Below are 23,208 nucleotides of genomic sequence, written 5' to 3'. Positions count from 1 at the left end.
GGAGGTAGTAATGAGCTGGATGAGGGATAACAAGAAGCTGCAACCAGCTTGTCTGGTGGCGGGCCTGCTCTGTTGCTGACCCGACTCTTGAATGCATTCCCTGTTGAGATGAGAGCCTCCCCATCTCCGAAAACCTTTTTAAAAAAAATCTTTAAATACCTACCTTTTCACTTAAGCTTTTTAATTTAATTGTGGTTTTATACTGTTGCAAGGTTTTTATTTCTATGTTTTAACTTTGAGCGGCCCAGCAGTTTGGGCTAGCACACAAATTTGACAAATAAATAAAATTTAAACTGGGAAGAAGAAATTCCTTGTGGATTAGGAAAACTTACTACTTGAATCAGGGTAGCCCAGTGGTTAAGGTGAATAGGCTGGTATCTGCAAAGTACTCGTTTCAAAACTCACCTCAGCTACAGGCCCGCTAGATGGGTTTTCTCTCAGTCCCATATGTGTAATGTGGAGGTAATGCTTAATCTCCTAGGCTACTGTAAGGAGATAATGTAGATGAAGCACACTGAAGTATTAAGCATTACTTTTATCCTGAGGGTTTAAAACAAATTCTGTATGCTTAAGTACTTCAGATTTCTTTATCTACCTTGCTTATGCATGAGTACAAACCCAAAGGACCCTCGTTACCAGATCACCTAGTAAATGACAAATGACTTCAAAGCATTCCTCCAGAAAGCAAAGAAAAATAGCCTTCCCTCTAAAATACTTAATTTTATTAGTGATGGTACCAAAGATAACAAGTATACAATCTTTGCTCTATGCTACTTATACATCATAAATATGACAGCTGCTGTTCCAAGACACAATCTTTCAGTCTTTCAAGAAGCAGATGAGATTTGTCATTCCTTTATCATCAGAATACGCTGCTTGCCAGCCAACTGCATGTGGCTTAAACATCACAAAAATGACTGTTCATACTTTACATGGTAAAGCATACACTATAGTTTTCATGTACACAGAGGCCAAAACGAGAACAAAACACAAAACCCTTTAGGCTATAAGGGGGTAAAAAGGGCAATTAAAGCAGTGCCACAATTAAACTGGGTTTTATTACCTTACGGTGTGGTTTAGGTTTTTCCATTCACCATAAAATGTTTACATTTCTATAGCTTTTTACTACTATTTGGAAAACTCAAATTGAAAGCAAGTCACTAATATACTTGGCTTTTCCGTTAACTCTTTTCCATGAGGTAAGGCAATCTGATTGTATGTATGTTACACTAAAAATAGTTCGTGATTTTAATGTAATCATGTTTAAGGTATTACTTTTTGTTGAATCTTACAGTGCTGCAGTGAGTTCAGAAAGGAGTTGTATTTCCCATGTGATGTTCTCTCAGAGGCTATTTCCAGCAACTAAACAGGAACTGGTGCTGTTATCTTCCAAGAACTTGCAAACTGTTTCTGTCACATTACACAACTGGTGTTAGAGATGTGAAGAAGCTGCTCTTGAGGATGTCCAAGACAGGATGTTTAGAGGGCACCTTTGATTTCAATGTTAGACATTCAGCCCAGTTCCACAACCCAGTTAAGATGAAATACTTGTTATCTAGAACTGTTCAATTCAGACCTGGCTTATAGTACAGTAACTTATAGATTAACTGAATTGTAAATTGGGTTGTGCCTACCTTACAAGGACCCTTGAAAAGTGATTTCAATATTGCACCTCTTTTCCCATTTGAACAGATCTTTAATCTGTTCCTAAAATAACCAAAGGACTGGCAAAACTGACAGACCTCTCAGATTTTTGTTTACTCATGTGACAAAATCATAAAGAAAATCAAGGGAAATTCAACAAAGAGGGGGTTAGAGTACATACGTTTACAGAAATCACTATTCTGTGTTTCAAAGGCACTAAAGCATCAGCTTGTGCTCCCACATCCCAGTTTGAAAGCAAACATTTATTTTCATTACAGGTATCTGTCCTATTTGCAGGTGACTGGGCACACTGCAGTACAAAGCCAGTTGTTTGGAGATCACTACACAGATGTGCTTATAGTTGAAAGAATGGAAATTCAACATAAACATGGCCGCTCTTTATAGAATCAGAACAATAGCATGCACCAGTCAACTACTAATAAGAGAAAGATTTTAGAACTATTTATAAGGAAATTACTTAAAAGTATAAAAAAGAAAGTCACAAGCAACAAAAGAAGAATCTTCATTTGCCATTGTGGGCATCAACACAATTAACTGTAAAACTGTGTTAGGTTAAAACTTTTCATCACTGTCATTTACAACAACAAGGGAAGCGTGTGTATTTCTGCAACATTTTCAATCACATTATCAAAACATACCACATGGAGTTTAGTTTAAAAATCCACAAAGTAAAACATAAAATTCATTAAACTATCAATATTTTAACAGCTTCCAATGCATTCCAGCAGATTTTCTGGGTAGTATAGGTTATATCTTTCCACTTATTTGCAACAGATGTTGGCCAATCCTATCACCACAGAAATGCACGGATTCCTACAGATGATCAAGTCTGATGCCATTGGCTTTTTGTCACAGCATATCCTATTGGTCAGTGTGGCTTCTTGCTTGTCTTCAATATTACCAAAACCACCACAAGAAACAGAAGAGCTGCTAGCACAATACAACATGTCCAGTTGATTGCTTGGTACTTTTTATCCCCTTTTGGAGGGTGAAGGGTATTGGGAGAGAAAGGAGGAAAAAAAGTTTTATATTTCTTTCCACAGTTGAGTCAGGTCCATTCAGTACTCTACACATCTTCTGTTTTAATGGGAAGATTTTCTTCATTTGGTTGACAGTTTCCATTTTGTTGTAGTTTGACATCTTCTGCAACTGCTGTATCTTCCTTCTCTGGTTTGTCAACTTCAGCATCCTGATTCTCCTTAGGAAGATCTTTATCCTTTATCCAAAGAAGTAAAGAACTTTGGTTTTAAAAAAGGAAGTGCAGGCAAAGTGTATCAAGTAATCAGGGATATACTGGCAAATTTCAAAAGTAGATATGCTAATTTCACAATGATTTTGGCTGAAGTAACTTTTAAAAATGCTTAGTAATAATTTAAGGAAACTCACACAAAAGAAGAGGACTTGTCAGAAGTCTTTCCCCAAACCACAAGGAAAAAGCTGGCCTTTAATTATCTTACTAAGTAATTATTTATATTATCCTCTCTAATAAAACGCTTGGTGTCCGTCCGTGGACGGACACCAAGCGTGCGTTTGTGCCTCGACTGTTCTGCGCGTGCGCAGAGCGCACGCTCAGAACAGTCCAAGGGAGACACGACCGCCAGCACCCGGCGGCCATCTTGGGCGGCCAGAAGTGGCCGCCCGAAGAAGCCGGATAAGCGGCGGCGGGGGACACTGGCCGAGGCGCGGCCAAGGCGGCGGCGGAGCCATGGCCGCGCCGCCGAAGCCAGGCGGGGGGAGGAGGCGGCGGGGGAAGCCAGTGGGGGGTGGTGGCCGAGCCGCCGCCGAGGCCTGGCGCCGCCGCCGGGCGGCTTGGGGCCCTTGCCTGGCCGGGGAGACTGGCCGCGGCATAGAGGCTGGCGGCGGCGCCGCCACAGCCGATATCCACCTTCCCGCCCTCCCACCTGCCCGACTTACCCTTCCCCGCACCCCCCCCAAAGGAATAAGGGCCTCCGCGGCCGCCGGAGCTGCCCTCCCGCGGACAGAGCTCCTCTCTGTGCTAAGTCTCTTCCCGACAGTTCGGGAAGAGACTTAGCACAGAGAGGAGCTCTGTTTGCAAACTCCTCTCTGGACCTTTTGAAAACATGCTTGCACTTCGCCCGGCTCTTGCGGGCTGACTCGGGTGAGTAGGGCTCGGGCAGCTGGGAGGGTGGGAGGACAGTTCCGGCGGCCGTGGAGGCCCTTATTCCTTTGGGGGGGGGTGCGGGGAAGGGTAAGTCGGGCAGCTGGGAGGGCGGGAGGACGGTTATCGGCCCCTTCCCTTCCTAGCGCCCGTTATTCAACGGGCTAAAATTTACTTGTGTTAAAATAAAATCATTTAACTGATTGTGCCATAATGCAATATGGATTACTTTTGACATTTTTTCTTTGAACATTACATTTTAAAATAGGCAATCTCAGTAGTTAAACTGTTGCCACTGAATGGGGATGTCTCCTAAAAAAGGGATTATTTAGTTCTCACCAAAATGTGATTACAAGTTACCTGGCTCCTTCTCCTCCCAAATCTGCTCATATGCAGCTGAAATTAAGTCTTGAAATTCCTTCTTGGCCATGCCCCCATAAACCAGGCAACAGCCATCTTGACTCTGCTATGACATCATCGGGACTCTTTGTCTTTGAGGCCTGGCCATTCTGAGTATGGAGAGTGAACTTTTCTGCAGTAAACTACTTGCCTAACCTATTTCACAGGGTTGTTGTGAGGAGAAACTTAAGTATAAACAGGTTGCTTACCTGTAATTGATGATCTGGTAGAGATCCATCGACATCCATAAGAATGGGCTCTGCGCCTGCATGGAGACCATGGGGTAGCTATGCCGTAGCTTGTCGAGGCGTCCAAGCCCCGACCCCAAGCGTGCAGCATGAACAGGTGAGTTCGAAGAAGCCGAATGTTTCAAAAGGCAGCAAGCACATGTACATAATAATGCACATAGCAGAGCACTATTTTAGAGGAGTGGTCCAGGAGGGTCTTATGGATGTCGAAAGATCTCTACCAGAACATCAGTTACAGGTAAGCAACCTGTTTATCTGGATCGAGATCCGTCGAGATTCATAAGACTGGCGATTAGCAAGCTCCCCAAGGTGGATGGTGCAGAGTGCTACTGCAAAACTCGCTTAAGAACACTTCTCCCGAAGCTCGCCTCTGCAGTACAGCGCACATCTATGGCATAATGTTTAATGAAAGGCATCCCAGAGGACCACAATGCTACTTTACAGATGTCCAGGAAGCTGATCCCCGAGAGGTGTGCTGCTGAACAAGCGTAAGCCCGAGTGGAGTGGGCCTTAATCGCTTTAGGTGGAGTTTTCTTTTGGAGCTGGTACATAAGAGTGATAAGTTCCACTAACCACCATGACAGGCGCTGCCTGGAGACACATGAGCCCTTGGAGACGCCTTACAAAGGACAAATAGGCGAGGAGTGGACCTAAAACCTTTAGTGCAGTCCATGTAAAAAAGCAGGGACTGGCGCACATCCAGGGAGTGCATTGCACACTCCAGGGTCGAGGAAGGGTTTCTGGAAAAAGTAGGGAGGACAATGTCCTGATTCAAATGGAATTATGATACTATCTTAGGCAGAAATGAAGGGTCTAAGCGCATGAGGACCTTATTGGGGGAGAACCTCGTATAAGGGGAGTCCACTCTCAGCGCAGTCAGCTCACTAACCCTTCTTGCCATGGTGATGGCCACTATGAAAGCTGTCTTCAGCGAGAGCAGTTTCAGGTCCAACTTAGCCATTGGCTCAAAGGGAGCCTGTGTCAATGTAGAAAGTACCAGGGAAAGGCCCCACAGTTCCACTGGAGCCTTAACTGGCGGAAAAAGATTATTTAGGCCTTTCAGGAAAGCTCTGCACTGAGGATGGGAGAACAGTGTTGTCCCCTCAGAACCAGGGTGCACTGAGGACAGTGCCGCCAAATGCACCCTCAAGGAAACATTAGCCAAACCTCTGGCCTTTAACTTTGACAGATAAAGCAGAACATCTTGCACGGTCGCACACCCTGGTAGAAAACCCTGTGGCTTGGCATAGGCCTTGAACTGGAGCCACTTTCTTCAGTAATTTTGCCTGGTTGAAGGCTTCCTGCGGTTCAGCAAAATGTTGTCTAAAAGCTTACTCGCCATGCGGTCAGGCGAAGTGTGTTGACGTCTGGGTGGAGAACAAGACCCCCGTCTTGGGACAGGAGATCGGGAACATGAGGGAGCAGGGGATATCTGTTCTGTACCAGTCTGTGAAGCTGTGGAAACCAAGACTGCCTTGGCATTTAGTCATTAGGATGCAGGAGGTGGGTTTGCTGAGGAGGCGTGCCACCACTCTGGCGACCAACGGCTGAAGAGGGAAGGCATAAGGACGTTCCCTCGTCCAGTCCAACTGAAACGCATCCCCTAGGGACAGACGGTCGTGTCCCACACTGGAACAGAAGCGGGAGCACTTCGTATTGGTGGAGGTCGCGAACAAGTCTATAGTTGGTCGCATCCAGCAGCTGAACAGTGGAGTCAGATATACAGGGTTGAGTTCCCACTCATGTTGACGATCCTGAATAAATACATGGCTCAGGCCATCCACTTGCACGTTCTCCAGGCCTTTGATGTGAACCGCTACAGGAGATACTTGATGTTGTAGGCACCAGTGCCATAGTTGGACACAGAGGCCGCATAAAGTGCACGACACAGTACCGCCTTGGCAGTTGATATATGCCTGTGGTGTTGTGTTGTCCAAGTGGACCTGAACAGAGGTGTCCTGGACCATTGGCAGGAAGGCACGTAGGGCCTGAAAGACTGACAACAGTTCCAGGAAGCTGATGTGCAGCCTGCTCTGTCGTGGTGACCATTTTCCCTGTATTTGCCTGCCTTCGCAATGAGCTCCCCAGCCTAGCAGGGAGGCATCCGTTGTGACTCAGGCAGATGGTAAGGGAGTCTGGAAAGGAACCCCCTCCAGAAGATTCCTTCAGTCGGACCACCACGACAGTGATCTCAGGACTTATGGTAGTAGGAACAGACACTTTCGCTGGCTGTCCTTGAATGGGCTGAACTCCGAAAGAAACCACAGTTGGATTTTCCACATCTTTAGAGGAGCATACCGGATGACTGTGTTGCACAATGCCATCAGCCCCAGAAGGCGTTGGATAGATTGTGCTGGTTGTAGTGGCTGGTTCTGAAATTGTTGCACCAGATTTCGAATAGTCAGAAAACGGTCTTCTGGCAAGAATGCAATTTGGGCATTGGTGTTCAGAACTGCCCCGATATAATTGATGACCGGAACCGGATCCAAGTGGGATTTCTTCCAGTTCACCTGGATGCCTAGGTCCTGTAGTAGGTTCAACACAAACTGTATCTACGAACGTAACTCGTTTCTGTCTCCTGATGTCAGAAGCCAGTCATCGAGGTACGGGTAGATGATGGGCTGAGATGGCAGTTTCGGTGGTAGTGCCCTCGCTGGCGGGGATGGGGAGAAGGGTGGTGTCAGTGGACGGACACAAGCTTCAAACCCACTTTGGGAGTCTGAGGACTTGGGCGCCCATGCGTGTTCTTTGACTTGCTGGGACAAGTGCGTTTCTGGAGCGGGTTGTAACGTCTCCTATAGTCACGACGATCCTGCTGGCAGTAAGGAGGCCTCTGTCGTCCCAAACCTGGATGGTATCTTTGAGGATAAGAGGATGTAGTAGGTTGGTCAATAAACGTTTTGGCCGTAAACTTTTGACTTTTTCATCTGCTCTATGACACTATCTGTAGTGTTACTGAAAAGGCCCGAGCTGTCAAAGGGGAGGCCTTCGATTTGGTCTTTCATATGCAGCTGCAGATGAGTAGACTGAAGCCAAGTATGTCTGCGTAGAGTGATCGCTGTGGTCAGAGATTTAGATTCTGTCTCTGCCAAGTGCTTGGCTATGCTGAAGTGCTGCCTTGTCAAATCTGTGGAACGCTCTAGAGTCTTCTTAAAACTTCGCTTTAAACTCAGCAGGCGATAATGTGTCCAAGTCTGTCAGCAAGCATTCTCATATACTATGAGTATACTTAGCCATGCAGGCCACATAGTTCGCCACTTTGATTGACAAGCAAGATGTAGAATAAATCTTGCAACCAAGCAGATCCAACTTCCTGTCCTTCTCAGGGGCGGGGGGGAGCACATGATGTTTTCCCATCTTACAGGTGGAAGCACAGTCAATCACCAGGGAGTTAGGTGCTGGGTGTTTTAGCATTACACATTATCCTTCTCCTGGATTCTGTATAAGCTCTCCAAGTGCTCAGAGGTTGGTGCTGATGTATGGAGAACTTCCCAGGCACATTTCACAGCCCTAGTGATGACCGGGAGCATGGGCAATGCAACTGGTGCAGTAATCTGGGTTTGGATCATAAAGTTATATACAGGGTCAGCGATAGTTTGAAGCTGAGAGTGTAAATCCAGCCCCAATGCTTCAGCAGTACAGATAGGTTTATGGTAAGATTTCATTTTCTCATTTGGTGACACATAAGTGGCAGGGGCCACATCCGTGGGAGGCTCTGTTATACTCTCTTCATCTTTCGGATCTGATTCAAAGTCTGATGATCCATAGTGCTCTGAGTCTGAGGAGGTTGGTACTACAGTTTAAGTCTCTATAGATGACTTACGTGTCAAATCCTGGGTTGTCTGTGTGGCAATGCTGCGTGATCGATGACTCACTGTTTGGACTGATTTTTGTGCGAGGGGTTGAGACTCAGTCTGTGTTGCAGCAGTGTTGCAATTCGGATGTGGAGCGTATGGCTGCCATGCAAGCGTATGGTCCAAAAAATTGTATGGTGCCCCCGGTGAGAAGGTCCCTAGAGCAGGGATTCTCAACGTGTGGGTCCCCAGATGTAATTGGACTTCAACTCCCATAATTCCCAGCCAAAGGCCACTGGGGCTGGGGATTATGGGAGTTGAAGTCCAATAACATCTGGGGACCCACACGTTGAGAAACCCTGCCCTAGAGGGACGGATGGAGCTGGCACTGCAGCAGAGACGTGTGAGAAGTCACAGATATGCCATGACTTGAGATGTACAGCTGTCAACGAAGGTTCGTTCACAGGAGCGGGCAGCTCAGAATCCGAGGGTAGAAAGCCTTTAAAGGTCGACGCCAAGGGCATGCTCGATGGTGAGTCTAGGATTGATAAAATGGTACGTGTCGGAGGGATCCAGAGCTGATGGTCCCACACCAGAGGTCTCATCATTGGCATAGAAGACTGGTATTGGTGCTTGGAGGCTCGGTGTCACCCGTTTCAACACTAACGGGGTATGCAATGTCGACATCGAGGGAGCCTGCGGGATCAGTGTTGAAGGTATTGAAGAAGAGAGCGGCGTCGCTGCTGGAGACAGAGGATGTGCCCTGTGGAGCCCCAGACAACAAAACAGGTGGCTCACGTCTGGGAGTCATTACTGATGCAGCACATACCACCGGAAGAGGAGGTTGATGCATCAACTGGGGATCCCCCCCCCCGCCATCCAGGAGGTCCTTGCTCATCCGTTGGGGAAGGAGTACGCTCCGCAGTCAAATCAATGAGATGCAGACGTTTCTCTACAGGTGAACCTGAACCGTCCACGTTAACATGCTTCGATGATTGCTGTACACTCGGCATTAATGTGATGTCAGTAATGACCGCATCGATGTGGACGACGATGCCGAAGAGTTCGGTGTTGACGTAGACATCAAGGAATCCCATCGATGCTTCGATGCAGAGGTCTTTGGTGTCGGTGTCGACAAATCTCGCAGGCACTGTGAGGCCCAAGACGAATGTCTATGTTTAAGTATTGATGTTGAGGACTTTCGATGGGCTGACTTTTCGGATACCGATGCCTTGCTCCGTGGGGTCGATGTCGACATAGACATCAAAGCTTTCCCCTGGCTAGGGGTCGATGTTGACAATGGGGGGGGGGGGCTCGGCGTCGAGTTGTGTTTCAATGTATTCTTATGAGTCGGTGTCACACGACCGGTCTACCCTGATAGTGCCGAAGTCAAACAACGCGCCGGAGTAGAAGCAGGCTTTAGAGGAGTGCCTGGCATCGACAGGCTCAAAACATCATCATAGATTGTGGCACGTAGCCGCAGGGCCTGGTTTTTTCTTGTCTGCTTGGAGAAGGAGAGGCAGATCTTACACACTGCCATATTATGTTCCTCTCCCAAACACATTAAGCAGAGGTCATGTAAATCCTTCGAGGGGAGTTTAGCATTACAGCCCTCACACCTCTTAAAGGTTTTTCTATCATCCACCGTTTTCCAAGAATTTCCAAGTCTGGTCTGTAGGTTCAAATCCAAGGGGAGTCCGTCAGCCAGTCCAAGTCAATCACAAAACAATCAAATCAGCCAGTCCGGGCTATACATAATCAGAAAGAATGGCAGCCAGTCCAAGTCGTACACAAGCAATAACCGTTAGTCAGTTCAAATACGAAGAAATAAAGATGATCGAAAGAAGCAAGAAGAACAAGTCTCTCAGAGAAGAACTCATGAGGAACTTTCCGACAGGAACGGCAGACCGAGGTCTATATGCTGAGGCGGTCAGAAAAGAACTGTGGGACGTGGCGTCCAGCCGCGCTTAAATAGCATGCTGCGCATGTGGGGGCGGGGCTTGGACGCCTCAACAAGCTACGGCATGGCTACTGCATGGTCTCCGTGCAGGCGCAGAGCCCATTCTTATGGATCTCGATCCAGATGTAGTACACTGCTCTGGACTCCTTGGAGGAAGAGCGGGATATAAAATGTAAACAAACAAACAAACAAACAGACCCCAAACAACTGGATTTGGTAATCAAATCCGGACAGTACAAGTGGTGTGTAGTACCACTGTGCAAGAGCACAACGGAAAAATTGTGTCTGTCCCGAAAGAGAAGAAACTATGGAAAGCTTGCACAGATGCAGTGAGAAGGAGTTTAATGAGAAATCCATGTTATTTGTATGTCAGGACCATTTCAATGTTAGTATGCATTATGAAATGTTTATTATTATGTATTTTTAATTTGTATTTTTATTTGTTTTTCTTCTGCCCCCTTTTAAAAAAAGAAAGCAAATATGTAGAGAGGGGGGTGGGCAGTGAACAGTTTAATAGGAGTGGAGATAAGGGGAGTGAAGGCCACAAGGTTGGTATTAGAGCTAGTTCTATAACTTTTTTTTTTTAAACCTCCCCTCCCCGCAAAGTCACCCTTAAATGGCATGGGAAATAATCAACAAGTACTGTTACCATCCTCATATAGTAAAGTTGCACCAGATGGATGTCTGCCTGTCATGCCAAATTCTAAGCCCTCTGGCCCTTACAAGGAATTCAGCAGCCCCTTCTATTTATGAGGTACAAAATTGGAGGACTGTAAAAGCCAGACAGAAGCTCTGAGGCCTGGCAGTCCCGAGGTAAAATGAAGGGCTGCTGTCAAATAGCAACAGCAACACTACCGCTATTAAGCAGCTGAGACCTACATGATATAGGGGTGCAGGCCCAATATACCTCAAAGACCTCAGTTAAATCATTCAAATGTAATAATGGTTGCCCTTTATTTTCAAGTGATTTCACCAGACTTGACAGAAATTATTCTTAGCTGCTAATAGAGTGAAGAGACAAAAATATCGGGAAAAAGGCACTACTCAACCCACCCTCCCTTTTCACACAGTCACTCCCTGCCCCCTTTTTAAGGAGGAGAGAAATCAAAAATATTTCCCCCCTATACTGGGAAATATTTTTGGGAGGGGAGATTCTTTCTGAGTTACAGAACCAGCTCTAATACTAACCCTTGTGATCTTCATCCCCCTCATCTCCACTCCAATGTAATCTTCATTGCCAGCAAAGAAATTTGCAATTATGCAAGAATCTACAAATGGCAGATTTCCTGAATTTCTTTTCACAAATCCTTTCCCAGTCTTTTTCAGCGGCTCACCTTCAATGTTGTGGTTTTATCAGATTTTTCTTTGACGTCTTTGTCCTTGCTACTCTTTTTCTTGGAGGTAGACTGCTCCCTTTCTCGTCTATCAATACTTGATTCTCTCTCTTTCTCTTTCTTTTTGTCTTTCTTGTTTCTGTTTGCAGGGGGGAAACAATGTAGTTCTTAATGACAGACATATACTATTTAAGAAATTTGATTGCCCCAGTATAGAACTTTCTACATCTCCCCACCAAGCACCTATTTCCTCCTCTTTCCTCCCCTTCCTTTTATATGCACCCATTACTCTGAACCTCTCACTGGCTTCCCTCTGGCAATAGGCTTCCCTCCATTCCTTCCCTCCTAGGCGCCCTCACATGCCCCTCTGCACGCCATTTCCCTCTGCATGTCATTTCCCTCATCCTCCACCCCATCTTGCTCCGCTCTCCCTTTCCCTCTTCCACCACTCCTCCTCTGCTCACCACTTCTCTCTGCATGGCAGTGGGTGCCTACGGTTGAGCCGGAGTTTACTGCAGGGTCCATGGGGCAGCTCCCTGCCTGGACCACTCGCCCCCTCTAGTCTCTGTTTACAGCATAGTACTGTGACTTCAAATTCCCCCGTCCCTGTTTCTGAGGTGCTTTTGGGACCATGGTTCCCCTAACCCCCTCATTCAATTTATACCTATTGCTCGCCAACCACGAATTTGCCAAATGCAAGGGTCCTGTGAGAACGCAACCCCCGTGGTTGGTGAGGAATGGCTGTATAAATTTCCAAGCCAGTTCTAGAACAAAACTTTGTGGATGTTACTTGATAAGTACAGAAGTTTGAGTCCCTCAGGTTTCAAAGTAAACTTAGAACCTACACCAAAATTCTGATCCTTGATGCACCCCATGCTTCAAAATGTGAGCCTTTTCCAAAATGCAATGAAGCAAGCGGGGTGTGTGTGTGGGGGGAGCTCTCATGGTTAAAAGACTGAGCTAGTTGAACCAGGAAGAACCTTAGTGGTTCAGATTTCACTTCTAACATAAAATGCCTAAATGCCTTTAGGCAAGTCAGTCTTTCTCAGCCTCAATCTGCAATATCAGGATAATAAAGATGACTTCTCTTACAGGATTGTTATAAGTGTTACAAGATAATGGCTGTGACTTACTTTAAACACAGGAAAATGCTATGTGCATGCTAAGTATTATTACAGAAAGAAAATTAATACATGTCCTAATTGACAGACATCTTGGATATCAGTAAGAAATACAATTAATATTCTGAATTCTGTATTTGAGAAAAATGCTTAATGTTTTCCAAGAGAGTAGAAAACTGATTATAATGCAGCTTATTCAGCCATTTGCACTAGCACCTGTGTTAAAAGTGAGCCCAAATTTTCAGCTCATGGCAAATATCTTAACATCCACATCCCTGCTTTTGTAAGAAGTACCTTACAAAATATATGGATTCCTGGGGTGGGGTGGATTGCTTCTGTGTCCAACATTTGCAGTTATACTAGTCAAATGGCCATAATGACAGATGCTGTGTGCATCACAGGGGAATTTGTATATTGTACAGACTTTGCACGTATGTTATCTATACATCTTACCTCCTTGGAGATGGAGAGCGGGAAGATTTCCTTTTTGTGGTTTTGGAGAGTCTGGGAGACTTTGAGGGACTTCGGCTCTTCCTCTTTCGTCTATCTCTGCAGGATTCAAACATTGAAAATCAGCCAAACACAATGGCACTAAATAATTTCATATGGAGGAAGTTATGCTTTGGTAAGAGTTGTCTGACCCAAGACACATAATGACCTGACCACCCACAATGTATGCATCATTTCCTGTGCTACACCAGTTGCACAGAACAAAAAAAGAGCAAAAATCTTACTTTTACAGATTCCTCTTGCGTATCTTTAGAGATGCAGAACTTAATTACTATGACTGTTATTAAACCTCCTTTTAATGCCTGCCATTACAACCAGAACAAAGCTGCTATTCTTATGTTTTATGAAGACAATGCATACAAAAAGTACATTAAAGCCTGTCTGATACATTAGATGTTACATTTACATTAAATCAGATTGTATATTTTGCATATTGGGAGTAGTATCTACTACTACAGGATCTATTTCCAAGTAGAATTAAAAACATTTCTCATTTTTAAAAGATGAGGTATTACAGAAGACAAGTTAGCTCAGTTTAAAGGATTTATTTGATGAGAAACAGAAATCTGGATCTTATCCACGACAAAAAGGCATATTATGGGTTCTGGTTCTTACTTCAAAAATGTGATGTGATGCACACCAGGTTCAGGTGGAACTTACAGATGCTATCTCAGAACTACTGTCTGCAAACTTTGAAACCTCCTAGAAAGGTTTTCCAAGACTGGGAATGAGGAAGTGCAACCCTTGTCTTCAAAAAGTGAACATAAGAACAGCCCTGCTGGATCAGCCCAATACCCATCTAGTCCAGCATCCTGTTTCACACAGTGGCCCACCAGATGCTACTGGAAGCCTACAACAGGAGTTGAGGGCATGCCCTCTCTGCTGCCATTACTCCCCTGCAGCTGGTACTCAGAGGCATCCTGCCTTTGAGGCTGGAGGTGGCCCTCAGCCCTCCGACTGGTAGCCATTGATAGACCTCTCCTCCATGAAGTCATCCAAACCCCTCTTAAAGCTATCCAGGCTGTTGGTTGTCACCACATCCTGTGGCAGAGAGTTCCACAAGCGGATCACATGTTGCGTGAAAAAGTACAGTACTTCTATTTGATAGTCCTCGACCTCCTGGCAATCAATTTCATGGAGTGACCCCTGGTTCTGGTGTTGTGTGAAAGGAAAAAGAATTTCTCTCTATCCACTTTCTCTACACCATTTATGATTTTAGAGGCCTCTATCATGTCTCCCTGCAGTTGTCTTTTTTCTAAACTAAAAAGCCGCAGGTGTTGTAGTCTTGCCTCATAAGAAAGGTGCTCTAGGCCCCTGATCATCTTGGTTGCCCTCTTCTGTACCTTTTCCAGTTCCACAATGTCCTTTTTTAGTTGTGGTGACCAGAATTGTAAGCAGTACTCCAGGTCTGCACCATCATTTTGCATAAGGGCATTATAATATTAGCCGTTTTATTTTCAATTCCCTTCCTAATGATCCCTAGCATGGAATTGGCCTTTTTTACAGCTGCCGCACATTGAATCAACACTTTCAATGAGCTGTCCACCACCGCCCCAAGATCCCTCTCCTGGTCACTCACCAACAGCTCAGATCCCATCAGCATATACTTGAAGCTGGGGGTTTTCGTCCCAATGTGCATCACTTTACACTTGCTAACACTGAACCGCATTTGCCACTTTATTGCCCACTCCCCCAGTCTGGAAAGATCGTTTTGGAGCTCCTCACAATCCGTTTTGGATTTCACTACCCGAAAGAGTTTGGTATCATCTGCAAATTTGGCCACCTCGCTGCTTACCCCTGCTCCTAGATCATTTATGAATAAATTAAAAAGCACAGGTCCCAGTACAGATCCTTGGGGGACCCCACTTCTTACTTCCCTCCATTGTGAAAACTTTCAACTTATACTTACCCACTGTTTCCTGTCTTTCAACCAGTTTGCAATCCACACATGTACTTGTCCCCTTATCCCATGACTGCTAAGTTTCCTCAGGAGTCTTTGAGGAGGAACTTTGTCAAAAGCTTTTTGGAAGTCCAGGTAGACAATGTCAACTGGATCACCTTGATCCACACACTTGTTGACACTCTCAAAGAAGTCCAAAAGGTTGGTGAGGCAAGATTTACCTTTACGAAAGCCATGCTGGCTCACTCCCAGCAGGGCCTGTTCTTCTATGTGCTTTTACAATTTTATCCTTGAGGATGTTTTCCACCAGTTTGCCTGGAATGGGTGTTAGGCTAACTGGCCTGTAATTTCCCGGATCGCCCCTGCATCCCTTTTTGAAAATCGGTGTTACATTACTCTCCAGTCCTCTGGTACAGAGCCCGATTGCAGGGATAAGTTATATATTTTAGCAAGGAGGTCGGCAATTTCACATTTGAGTTCTTTGAGGACTCTTGGATGGATGCCATCCGGCCCTGGTGATTTGTTAGCTTTCAGTTTAGATAATCATCTCTTGTCACTTCTATCTGACTCAGCTCTCTAGCCTCCATCCCTAAAAAGCCTGGTTTAGGAACAGGTATATACTCAGTATCCTCTGCCGTGAAGACAGACGCAAAGAACTTATTCAGCTTCTCTGCAACCTCCATATCCTCCTAAATAATCCCTTTCACTCCCTCATTGTCTAATGCTCCAACCACCTCCTTGGCAGGTTTCCTGCTTCTGATGTATTTAAAGAAGTTTTGTTATTCCGCTTGATACTTTTGGCTAAATGTTCCTCAAACTCTCTTTTTGCATCCCTTACTGTCACCTTACATTTCTTTTGCCAGAGTTTGTGTTCCTTTCTGTTCTCTTCATTAGGACAGGCCTTCCAATTTCGGAAGGAAGTCCTCTTCGCTTTTATGGCTTCCTTGATAGTACCCGTTAGCCATGCTGGCATCCTCCTGGACTTAGTTGTACCTTTCCTCCTTTGGGGTATACAATTTAACTGGGCTTCTAAGTATTGTGGCTTTGAGTAAACTCCATGCATTCTGGAGCAAAATGACTCTCCTGATTTTCCCTTTCAGCTTTCTTTTCACCATACTCCTCATTTTGGAGAAGTTTCCTCTTCTGAAATTCAAAATGTCTGTGTTAGACTTCCTTGGTGGTTCTCTCCCTGCATGTATGCTGAATCTGATCACACTATGGTCACTGTTCCCTAAAGGGTCGATGACACTGAAATCACTCACCAGGTCCTGGGTGCCACTCAGAATTAGGTCCAAGGCTGCCTTCTCTCTGGTTGGTTCCAAGACCAACTGCTCTAAGGTACAGTCATTCAGCATATTTAGAAATTGGACCTCTTTGTCATGACCTGACTGAATTTACCCAGTCTATGTGTGGGTAATTGAAGTCACCCATTATTACAGCCCTGCCTCTCCTTGACGCCTCCCTGATTTCCTCCTGCAACTCACAGTCACTGTCAGTGTTTTGATCAGGAGGGTGATAGCACGTCCCAGTAGCATGTTCCCTTTCTGGCCTTGTATAGTCACCCACAGGGTTTCTGTGGAGGACTCCAGTCCACCTAGGTTTTCTAGCTTGCTAGATTCTATCCCTTCTTTAATATACAGTGCTACCCCTCCTCCAAGGCGCCCCTCCCTGTCCTTTCTATAGAGTTTATATCCCGGGATAACAGTGTCCCACTGGTTCTCACTGTTCCACCATGTTTCTGTTATGCCCACTATATCTATTACTGCGTTAGCAAACAAGCACTCCAGTTCACCCATCTTGGTTTGGAGGCTTCTGGCATTGGCATATAAGCACCTATACGCTGAGTCTCTCACCTGATGTATGCTATTCTTTTGATTCTTTGACCAGCAGGCACCGGCTCCTGTCTGCTCTTTATCCGGCTCTGCTCTGTCCCCTTCTGTTTTATCTGAATTCTTTGCACTCTCACACTTTAAAGGATGCTTCTGCCACACGAGATACTGCCCAGCTCCCATCGGCTGTTTCCCAGGCTTCGTTTTAAAAGCTGCTCTGCAAACTTTTTCATTTTAAGCGTCAGCAGTCTGGTTCCATCTTGGTTCAAGTGCAGCCCGTCCCTTTTGTACAGGCCTTGCTTGCCCCAAAATGTATCCCAGTGCCTAACAAATCTAAACCCCTCCTCTCAGTACCAACGTCTCATCCACGCATTGAAACCCCTCAGCTCTGCCTGTCTCACTGTACCTGCGCGTGGAACAGGTAGCATTTCTGAGAATGCTACTTCGGGGGTCCAATACACTACCAATACTTCAATACACTACCTATCAGCCTAAATTTGGCTTCTAGGACCTCCCGACTACATTTCCCCACATTGTTGGTGCCAACGTGCACCACGACAGCTATCTCCTCCCCAGCACTGCCTAGGAGCCTGTCTAGATGCTGCGTGATGTCCGCAACCTTCGCACCAGGCAGGCAAGTCACCCTGCGGTCAACACGCGGGTCACAAACCCATCTCTCTATACCTCTTATGATCGAATCACCCACTACAAGGAGGCCCCCACCCCCCAGTGGAGTATCCCCTGTGCGAGAGGATATGGGCTCATCATCCATGGAAGGGGTCCCTTCTAAAGGAGCATTTCCCTCTTCCTCAGACCGATGTCCTCCTTGCCCAAGACCTTCATTCTCCCTGACAGCAGAGGAGCTACCAGCCCTGGAGTGGGATGCCTCTGCCACATCCTTGAAGGTCTCGCCCACATGCCTCTCTGAGCTTCTCCAGATCTGCCACCTTGGTCTCAAGGGAACAGATTTTTTTCCCCGAGGGCCAGGAGCACCTTGCACCGAGCACACACCCATGACTTCTGCCCATGGGGCAAATAGTCATACATGTGGCACTCTGTGCAATACACTGGGAAGCGCCCCTTCCCCTGCTGACTTTCTATCTTCATACTGGTTTTGTTGGCTGTTTACAGTATTTAGAGATAGTTTATTAGAAGTAGTTTATTATCTGTCTATTAGGTAGTTTTTTTAGAAGGATAGGTCTCAGCTGTAATGGTCAGCTATTTATCTCTGCAAACAGCCTTTCCCAAGAATGTGAGGGATATGAGGGAGGGATTTGTACTTAAGTTCTCTTCTCCACCAGCTTCCTTGTGATCACAGGGGCTTGTTCCAGGCTCCCCCGCACACTTCCCGCTAAACTCTTGCTAAACTCCTATGTCCTGCTTGCTATCCCTGTTTGCTATGCTATGTTCGCTATGTTCTCCGGCCTTCACCTCTTATGTAGCGTAGTATTCAAACTGAGACACAGGATGTGAGTCAAAGGAATGTGGGGCCTCTCCCAGCCCTAGCCGACTCCACCCCCTTTGTCAGGCAGTGACAAAGTAAAACACTGGAGTTTGGTAGCCCTAGCCAATCCTAGCCCCAGGGCATATCTGGGGGTAGGGCAGGCAGGGCACATGCCCTGGGCGCCACTTGAAGGGGGCGCCATCTTGTAAAATTATTTAAAAAAAAAAAAAAAAGGCTGTCAAAAACAAAGTGGCCACCGTGCATGCTCAAATGGCCTCTGTGAGGCCTTAGGTCATGCCAGGCCTTGCAGAGGCCATTTGAGCATGCGCGGTGGCCATTTTGTTTTCAGTGGCCATTTGAAAAAAAGATTTTTAAAAATGGCCACTGCACATGCTCAAATGGTCCCTGCAAGGCCCTAGAGGCCAGTGGGGGGAGGAGGAACCTTTGCAAACCCCCCAGCCTTTAGGAAGCCCCCCGAAGGGGCTACAGGTTAAAAAAAAAATATATATAATATAAGTCACTGTACACATATTCAGATTGGCACTATGTACAGACAATCAGGGCTTGTGAATACTGAGCTGATGCTTATGAGCTAGGATTGTATTCATTTGCTCTTACTTTGCTTCTTGTGATAAGTGAGTTAAATTTGATGTCTTGCTAATATGGCTATTAATGGTGGATTTGTCTTTGAATCAGTGTGAAATCCTTAATATTAAGGCCCACTGGGAGTTTCTTGCTCTCTTTCTCTCATTTTAACTGTCTTTCTAAAAGACTAGAATATATTCCAAGCAGTGACATAGTTTACTCTGCATATCCTTTAATTATTTACAGAGTATCTGGGAAAAGTCAAATTCTCCATTTATTTTTTAAAACTTATGTAATGGTGATGCTACAATACATAGTAGAGAATTAGACAGGCACTTCTGTTTAGTTTTCCAAGTACACCTCCACATAGTATTTGGGTATTTCATGAGCCCCAGCATACTGAAATTTGTAGTTTTCCAGCATTTTTTGATCTGGCTAAGTCCACTGCTAAAATAGTTTTTGAAATATTAAAAGATTAACAAGCCTGGCTTGTATTTTTCAGCTGATATTATCGTAAAGATATCTCAAAGATGGGTGTCAGATGCCTGGACAGGGGGCGCAATTTCAGTGTTTGCCCTAGGCGCTATTTTCCCTAGATACGCCTCTGCCTAGCCCTGAGACAATTCTAACCCTAGCAAACACACAGACACTCTGACTAAGACCTACCCCTTAAAGAGCAACAGCCCCTGAAAATCTCCCCTCTTCCTGTTAAGTTTGTTTGAAGGAGAAAAGGCTAGATGTTTAGAAAAGCTTGCTCACCTTCTCAGCTGTGTCTGCTCTTCACAGAGTAGCCTTCCAACTGAGACACAGGATGTGAGTCCTGTGGGATTCACGGGGGAAAGGAGGAATAGAGAAACTACAAACTAATCAGTTTGATATTGATATCTGACAATATCCTAAAACCGATGATTACACAGTCTACCTGTGAGCACTTAGAAAAGAATCCAGTGATTACGTAGAAACCAGCATGGATTTGTCAAGAACAAGCCATGCCAGATTAATTTCATCTCCTTTTTCAACAGTTACTAGTTCAGTAGATCACGGCAATGCTGTAGACATAAGGCCTATTTGTACGTTCAAAAGAGGGCTGCTGTAACTGTGTACAGCACTGCAAACAGGTCAGAAGTCCCCACCCAATAAACTCATTGCCTTGACTCACAGTTCATGCTTACAAGCACATATCTATGAACAGGGAAGCACTGTATCCATGGTGGTGGGCGGTTCCATGATTGTGAGACTGCCTTGCGATGATGGAAGCACCCACCATCACGGATACTGCACTTCCCTGTTCATAAAAATGTACTTGTGAGTGTGAACTGCAAGACAGGACAGTGAATGACAGGTCAGGGACAGCTGCTTAAAAAGCTAATGCATCATGTTCAGATCAGGAGAAGTAATTGTCCCATTCTATTCTGTGCTGGCCAGAACTCGCTTGGAATACTGTGTCTAGTTCTAAGCCCTGCATTTTAAGGAGGTTGATAAACGAATGGGTTCAGGGGAGGGTAACAAAGATGGGTCTGGAAACCAAGCCCTATGAAGAAGAGTTAAACAACTCTGTTTAGCCTGGAGAAGAGCAGACTAAGGGGAGATATGACAGCCATCTTCAAATGAAGGGCTGTCACACAGAAAAAGGAATGGACTTGTTGCTGAGGGCAACACTAAAAGCAAGAGTTTGAAATTACATTGAAGTTGATCTAAGTTAGGAAATTACTTCTAGCTGCAAGAGCTGTTTGACTGTGTAATATTCTGGTTCGCACAGTGGTAGGCTCTCCTTTGCTGGAGATTTTCAAACATAGGTTGGATGGCCATCTGTCAGAGATACCTTAGCAGGAGACTGGACCAGAAGATCTCCAAGGTCCCTTCAAACTCTAGAATTCCAGAATTGTTAGACTCCCTATTTGTTTGCCTTAAAATCCACCTTCTGAGAGCAAGCCACATGTGTTACATTTTCAAATCCCTCCTCACATTTATGAAACATTTGTAGACAGATAGCACCAAAAGGACTACTAGCATCAAAGAGGTATTTGGCTGTACCAATACAAGAAAAGGTGTTGTTTCCCAGTTAGAACTTCTCAATACCACAAGCAGATTCACACATCATGGTGACAATTGCTTCAGAAATGTGTGGAATCTCCATCAAAACACACCTATGTATGTTTGGGTAGTGTATAACTGTCTGCCATGATTTCTATGGTGGTGGCAGCACCTTTTGAAGAGTCTGCACATTTCCAAATCAACTATGTTGCGATTGTTACAGGGTGTGAACCTGCCTTGGACTGACAGCTATTAGGAACAGTTCACCCAATGGTGGCTTGGCAAAAGATTCTTGCTCCCAAAACAATTCCATGGGAGGAGTCATAGTTTGCCAGTGCCTTCTCTTCCAAATTTATGAGGTGGCAAGGCCAGCAGAGTTCTATTCAACTTTCTCTATGCATCCCTATTTTTACAGTTTGTGTTATTTGATCATTTCTAAGCGAGAAAAGACTAATTTACTAACCAATATCATTCAACTCCTATTAATGCACCCTGAAGTTTTAGTAATGACACATTATTTCACTACATGCAATACTAACAAAGTGACAGATAATTTTAAAAATGGGAAAGCTACAACTGGTACAAAATACAAGACGTAGGTGCTAACTGCTTGAGCATCAGGAAACATTGGCAGTTCTGAAAAGACTACACTGGCTTGCCAACATGTTTCTGGATACAGTTCAAGATGCTGGTCTTAACTTTTAAACCCAAAACAACTTGGGACAAGAAACCACCTGCTCCCATACAAACCTGTATAACCTCTGAAGATGCCCTGCACAGGGTGCTCCCACCTTCTGAAATGTGGTGGGCAGACCTGGGCTTTGGGGTTGTGGCAGCTGGCCTCTGAAATGCCTTTCCCCCATCCATTCACCAGGTCCAATCCCTGAAGACTTTTAGAAAGAGGCTAGAAACATTGTTGTTCTCAGCTTTTAACGTAATTTTACACTGTCTCAGCTTTTCACTCTGCCATTATTTGCTGTCTGTTTTCATTTCATTGTTTTATTTTGATTTTATAGTGCTAGTTGTCTTGCGAACCAAAAATGGGATAGCAGTGCTTTGAATAAATACAAGTTTTTACAAAGAAATTGTGAGAGATGCAACATAAAACAAAGAAAAAAAATCAAACCTGCTGGAACTGCGTGATCTTCTTGAAGAACTGTAGCTTCTGGGAGGGGTCCTGGATCTTTTCTCCTTCTTCCTTTTTTCATCTCTCTCTCTCTCTCGTTCCCTCTCCTTATCCTTCTCTTTTCCTTTATCTTTCTCCCGCTCTCCTTCTTTCTCACTGTTTTTCTCCCCCTCTCTTTCTTTCCCCTGTTCTTTCTCTTTGCCATCTTCTTTTTCCTTTATCTGTTCTTTGTCATCTTTCTCCTTGTCTCCCTCCTTCTCTTTATTCTTTTCCCGTTCTTTGTCTGGGTCATCTGCCTTGTCTTTTTCTATGTCTGCCACTTTCTCTTTGTCTTTCTGCTTTTCCTTCTCCCTGTCTTTTTCCTTATCTCGGTCCTTCCCTCTATCCTTGTCTTTATCTTTCACTCGATCCTTGTCTCTATCCTTGACCTTCTCTTTGTCTCTTTCTCTCTCTTGATCTCTGCTCCTATCCTTGTCTCTGCTCCTGTCTTTGTCTCTGTCCCGATCTCGCTCTTTTTCTTTCTCTCTGTCTCTCTCTCTAACCTTTTCTTTTTCTCTGATTCTCTCTTTGCTTTCCTTCTTCTTCTCTCTGTGAAAACAAAACATTTATAACATTTGTTAACTCATCCCATAACCATTTCAATAGAATCAAATAAAGTAAAGCAAAGAGCTTCCTGGAATCCTCAAGCATGCCTCTTAAAAGGAGAATGAAGCAGCAGCTGAGAGTAGAGAGAAGATAAAACAGCACCCAAGACGAAGGTATCCTGGGCAGTAGTATAAGAGAGCGATTGAAAGAACAACTAAGAGTGAGATCCATCTATTGCCACAAAGAAATGATAAATTTATCTGGATTTCATGTCTATTGCTAGTCAGTGGGTTTTTAGCCCTGCATTCAATACTCAGGACTTTGTTTCCTGACAAAGGCTGTAACCTAAACAATAGTGTATTAATAGGAATCTCACCGAGAACGAGAACGGCTTCTTGACCTCTGTCCTTCAGACTTCGAGCGTTTTTGGGGTGGAGTTCTGCGCCTCTCCTTCTGACTAGAGCGTGATCTGTCACGGGATCTACTCCTATAGCATGCAACAGCAGAATATAAATGCTAAAGATTATATGGGTTCAACAAGCCTATTTATAAATT

General features: G+C 45.0%; 1 protein-coding gene across 7 annotated transcripts in view; it reads right to left on the bottom strand.

The window, feature by feature from the left end:
* Nucleotides 1-705: 705 nt before the first annotated feature.
* Nucleotides 706-23,208, bottom strand: part of SREK1 (splicing regulatory glutamic acid and lysine rich protein 1) — a 56,401-nt gene continuing 33,898 nt past the window's right edge. For all 7 annotated transcript variants that reach the window (XM_053296278.1, XM_053296280.1, XM_053296279.1 and 4 more), the window contains 5 exons: nucleotides 23,030-23,140; nucleotides 22,069-22,656; nucleotides 13,094-13,189; nucleotides 11,520-11,658; nucleotides 706-2,881 (listed from right to left, as the gene is read on the bottom strand). In XM_053296278.1, the coding sequence (XP_053152253.1) occupies nucleotides 2,732-2,881; nucleotides 11,520-11,658; nucleotides 13,094-13,189; nucleotides 22,069-22,656; nucleotides 23,030-23,140 (1,084 nt within the window). In that variant the 3' untranslated portion in view covers nucleotides 706-2,731. The remainder of the gene's footprint in view (nucleotides 2,882-11,519; nucleotides 11,659-13,093; nucleotides 13,190-22,068; nucleotides 22,657-23,029; nucleotides 23,141-23,208) is intronic.

The sequence above is a fragment of the Hemicordylus capensis genome, chromosome 2, assembly GCF_027244095.1.
Source record: "Hemicordylus capensis ecotype Gifberg chromosome 2, rHemCap1.1.pri, whole genome shotgun sequence".
NCBI lineage: Eukaryota > Metazoa > Chordata > Lepidosauria > Squamata > Cordylidae > Hemicordylus > Hemicordylus capensis.
Note: the sequence above shows the minus strand (reverse complement) of the source record. Positions and strands in the feature narration are given on the sequence as shown.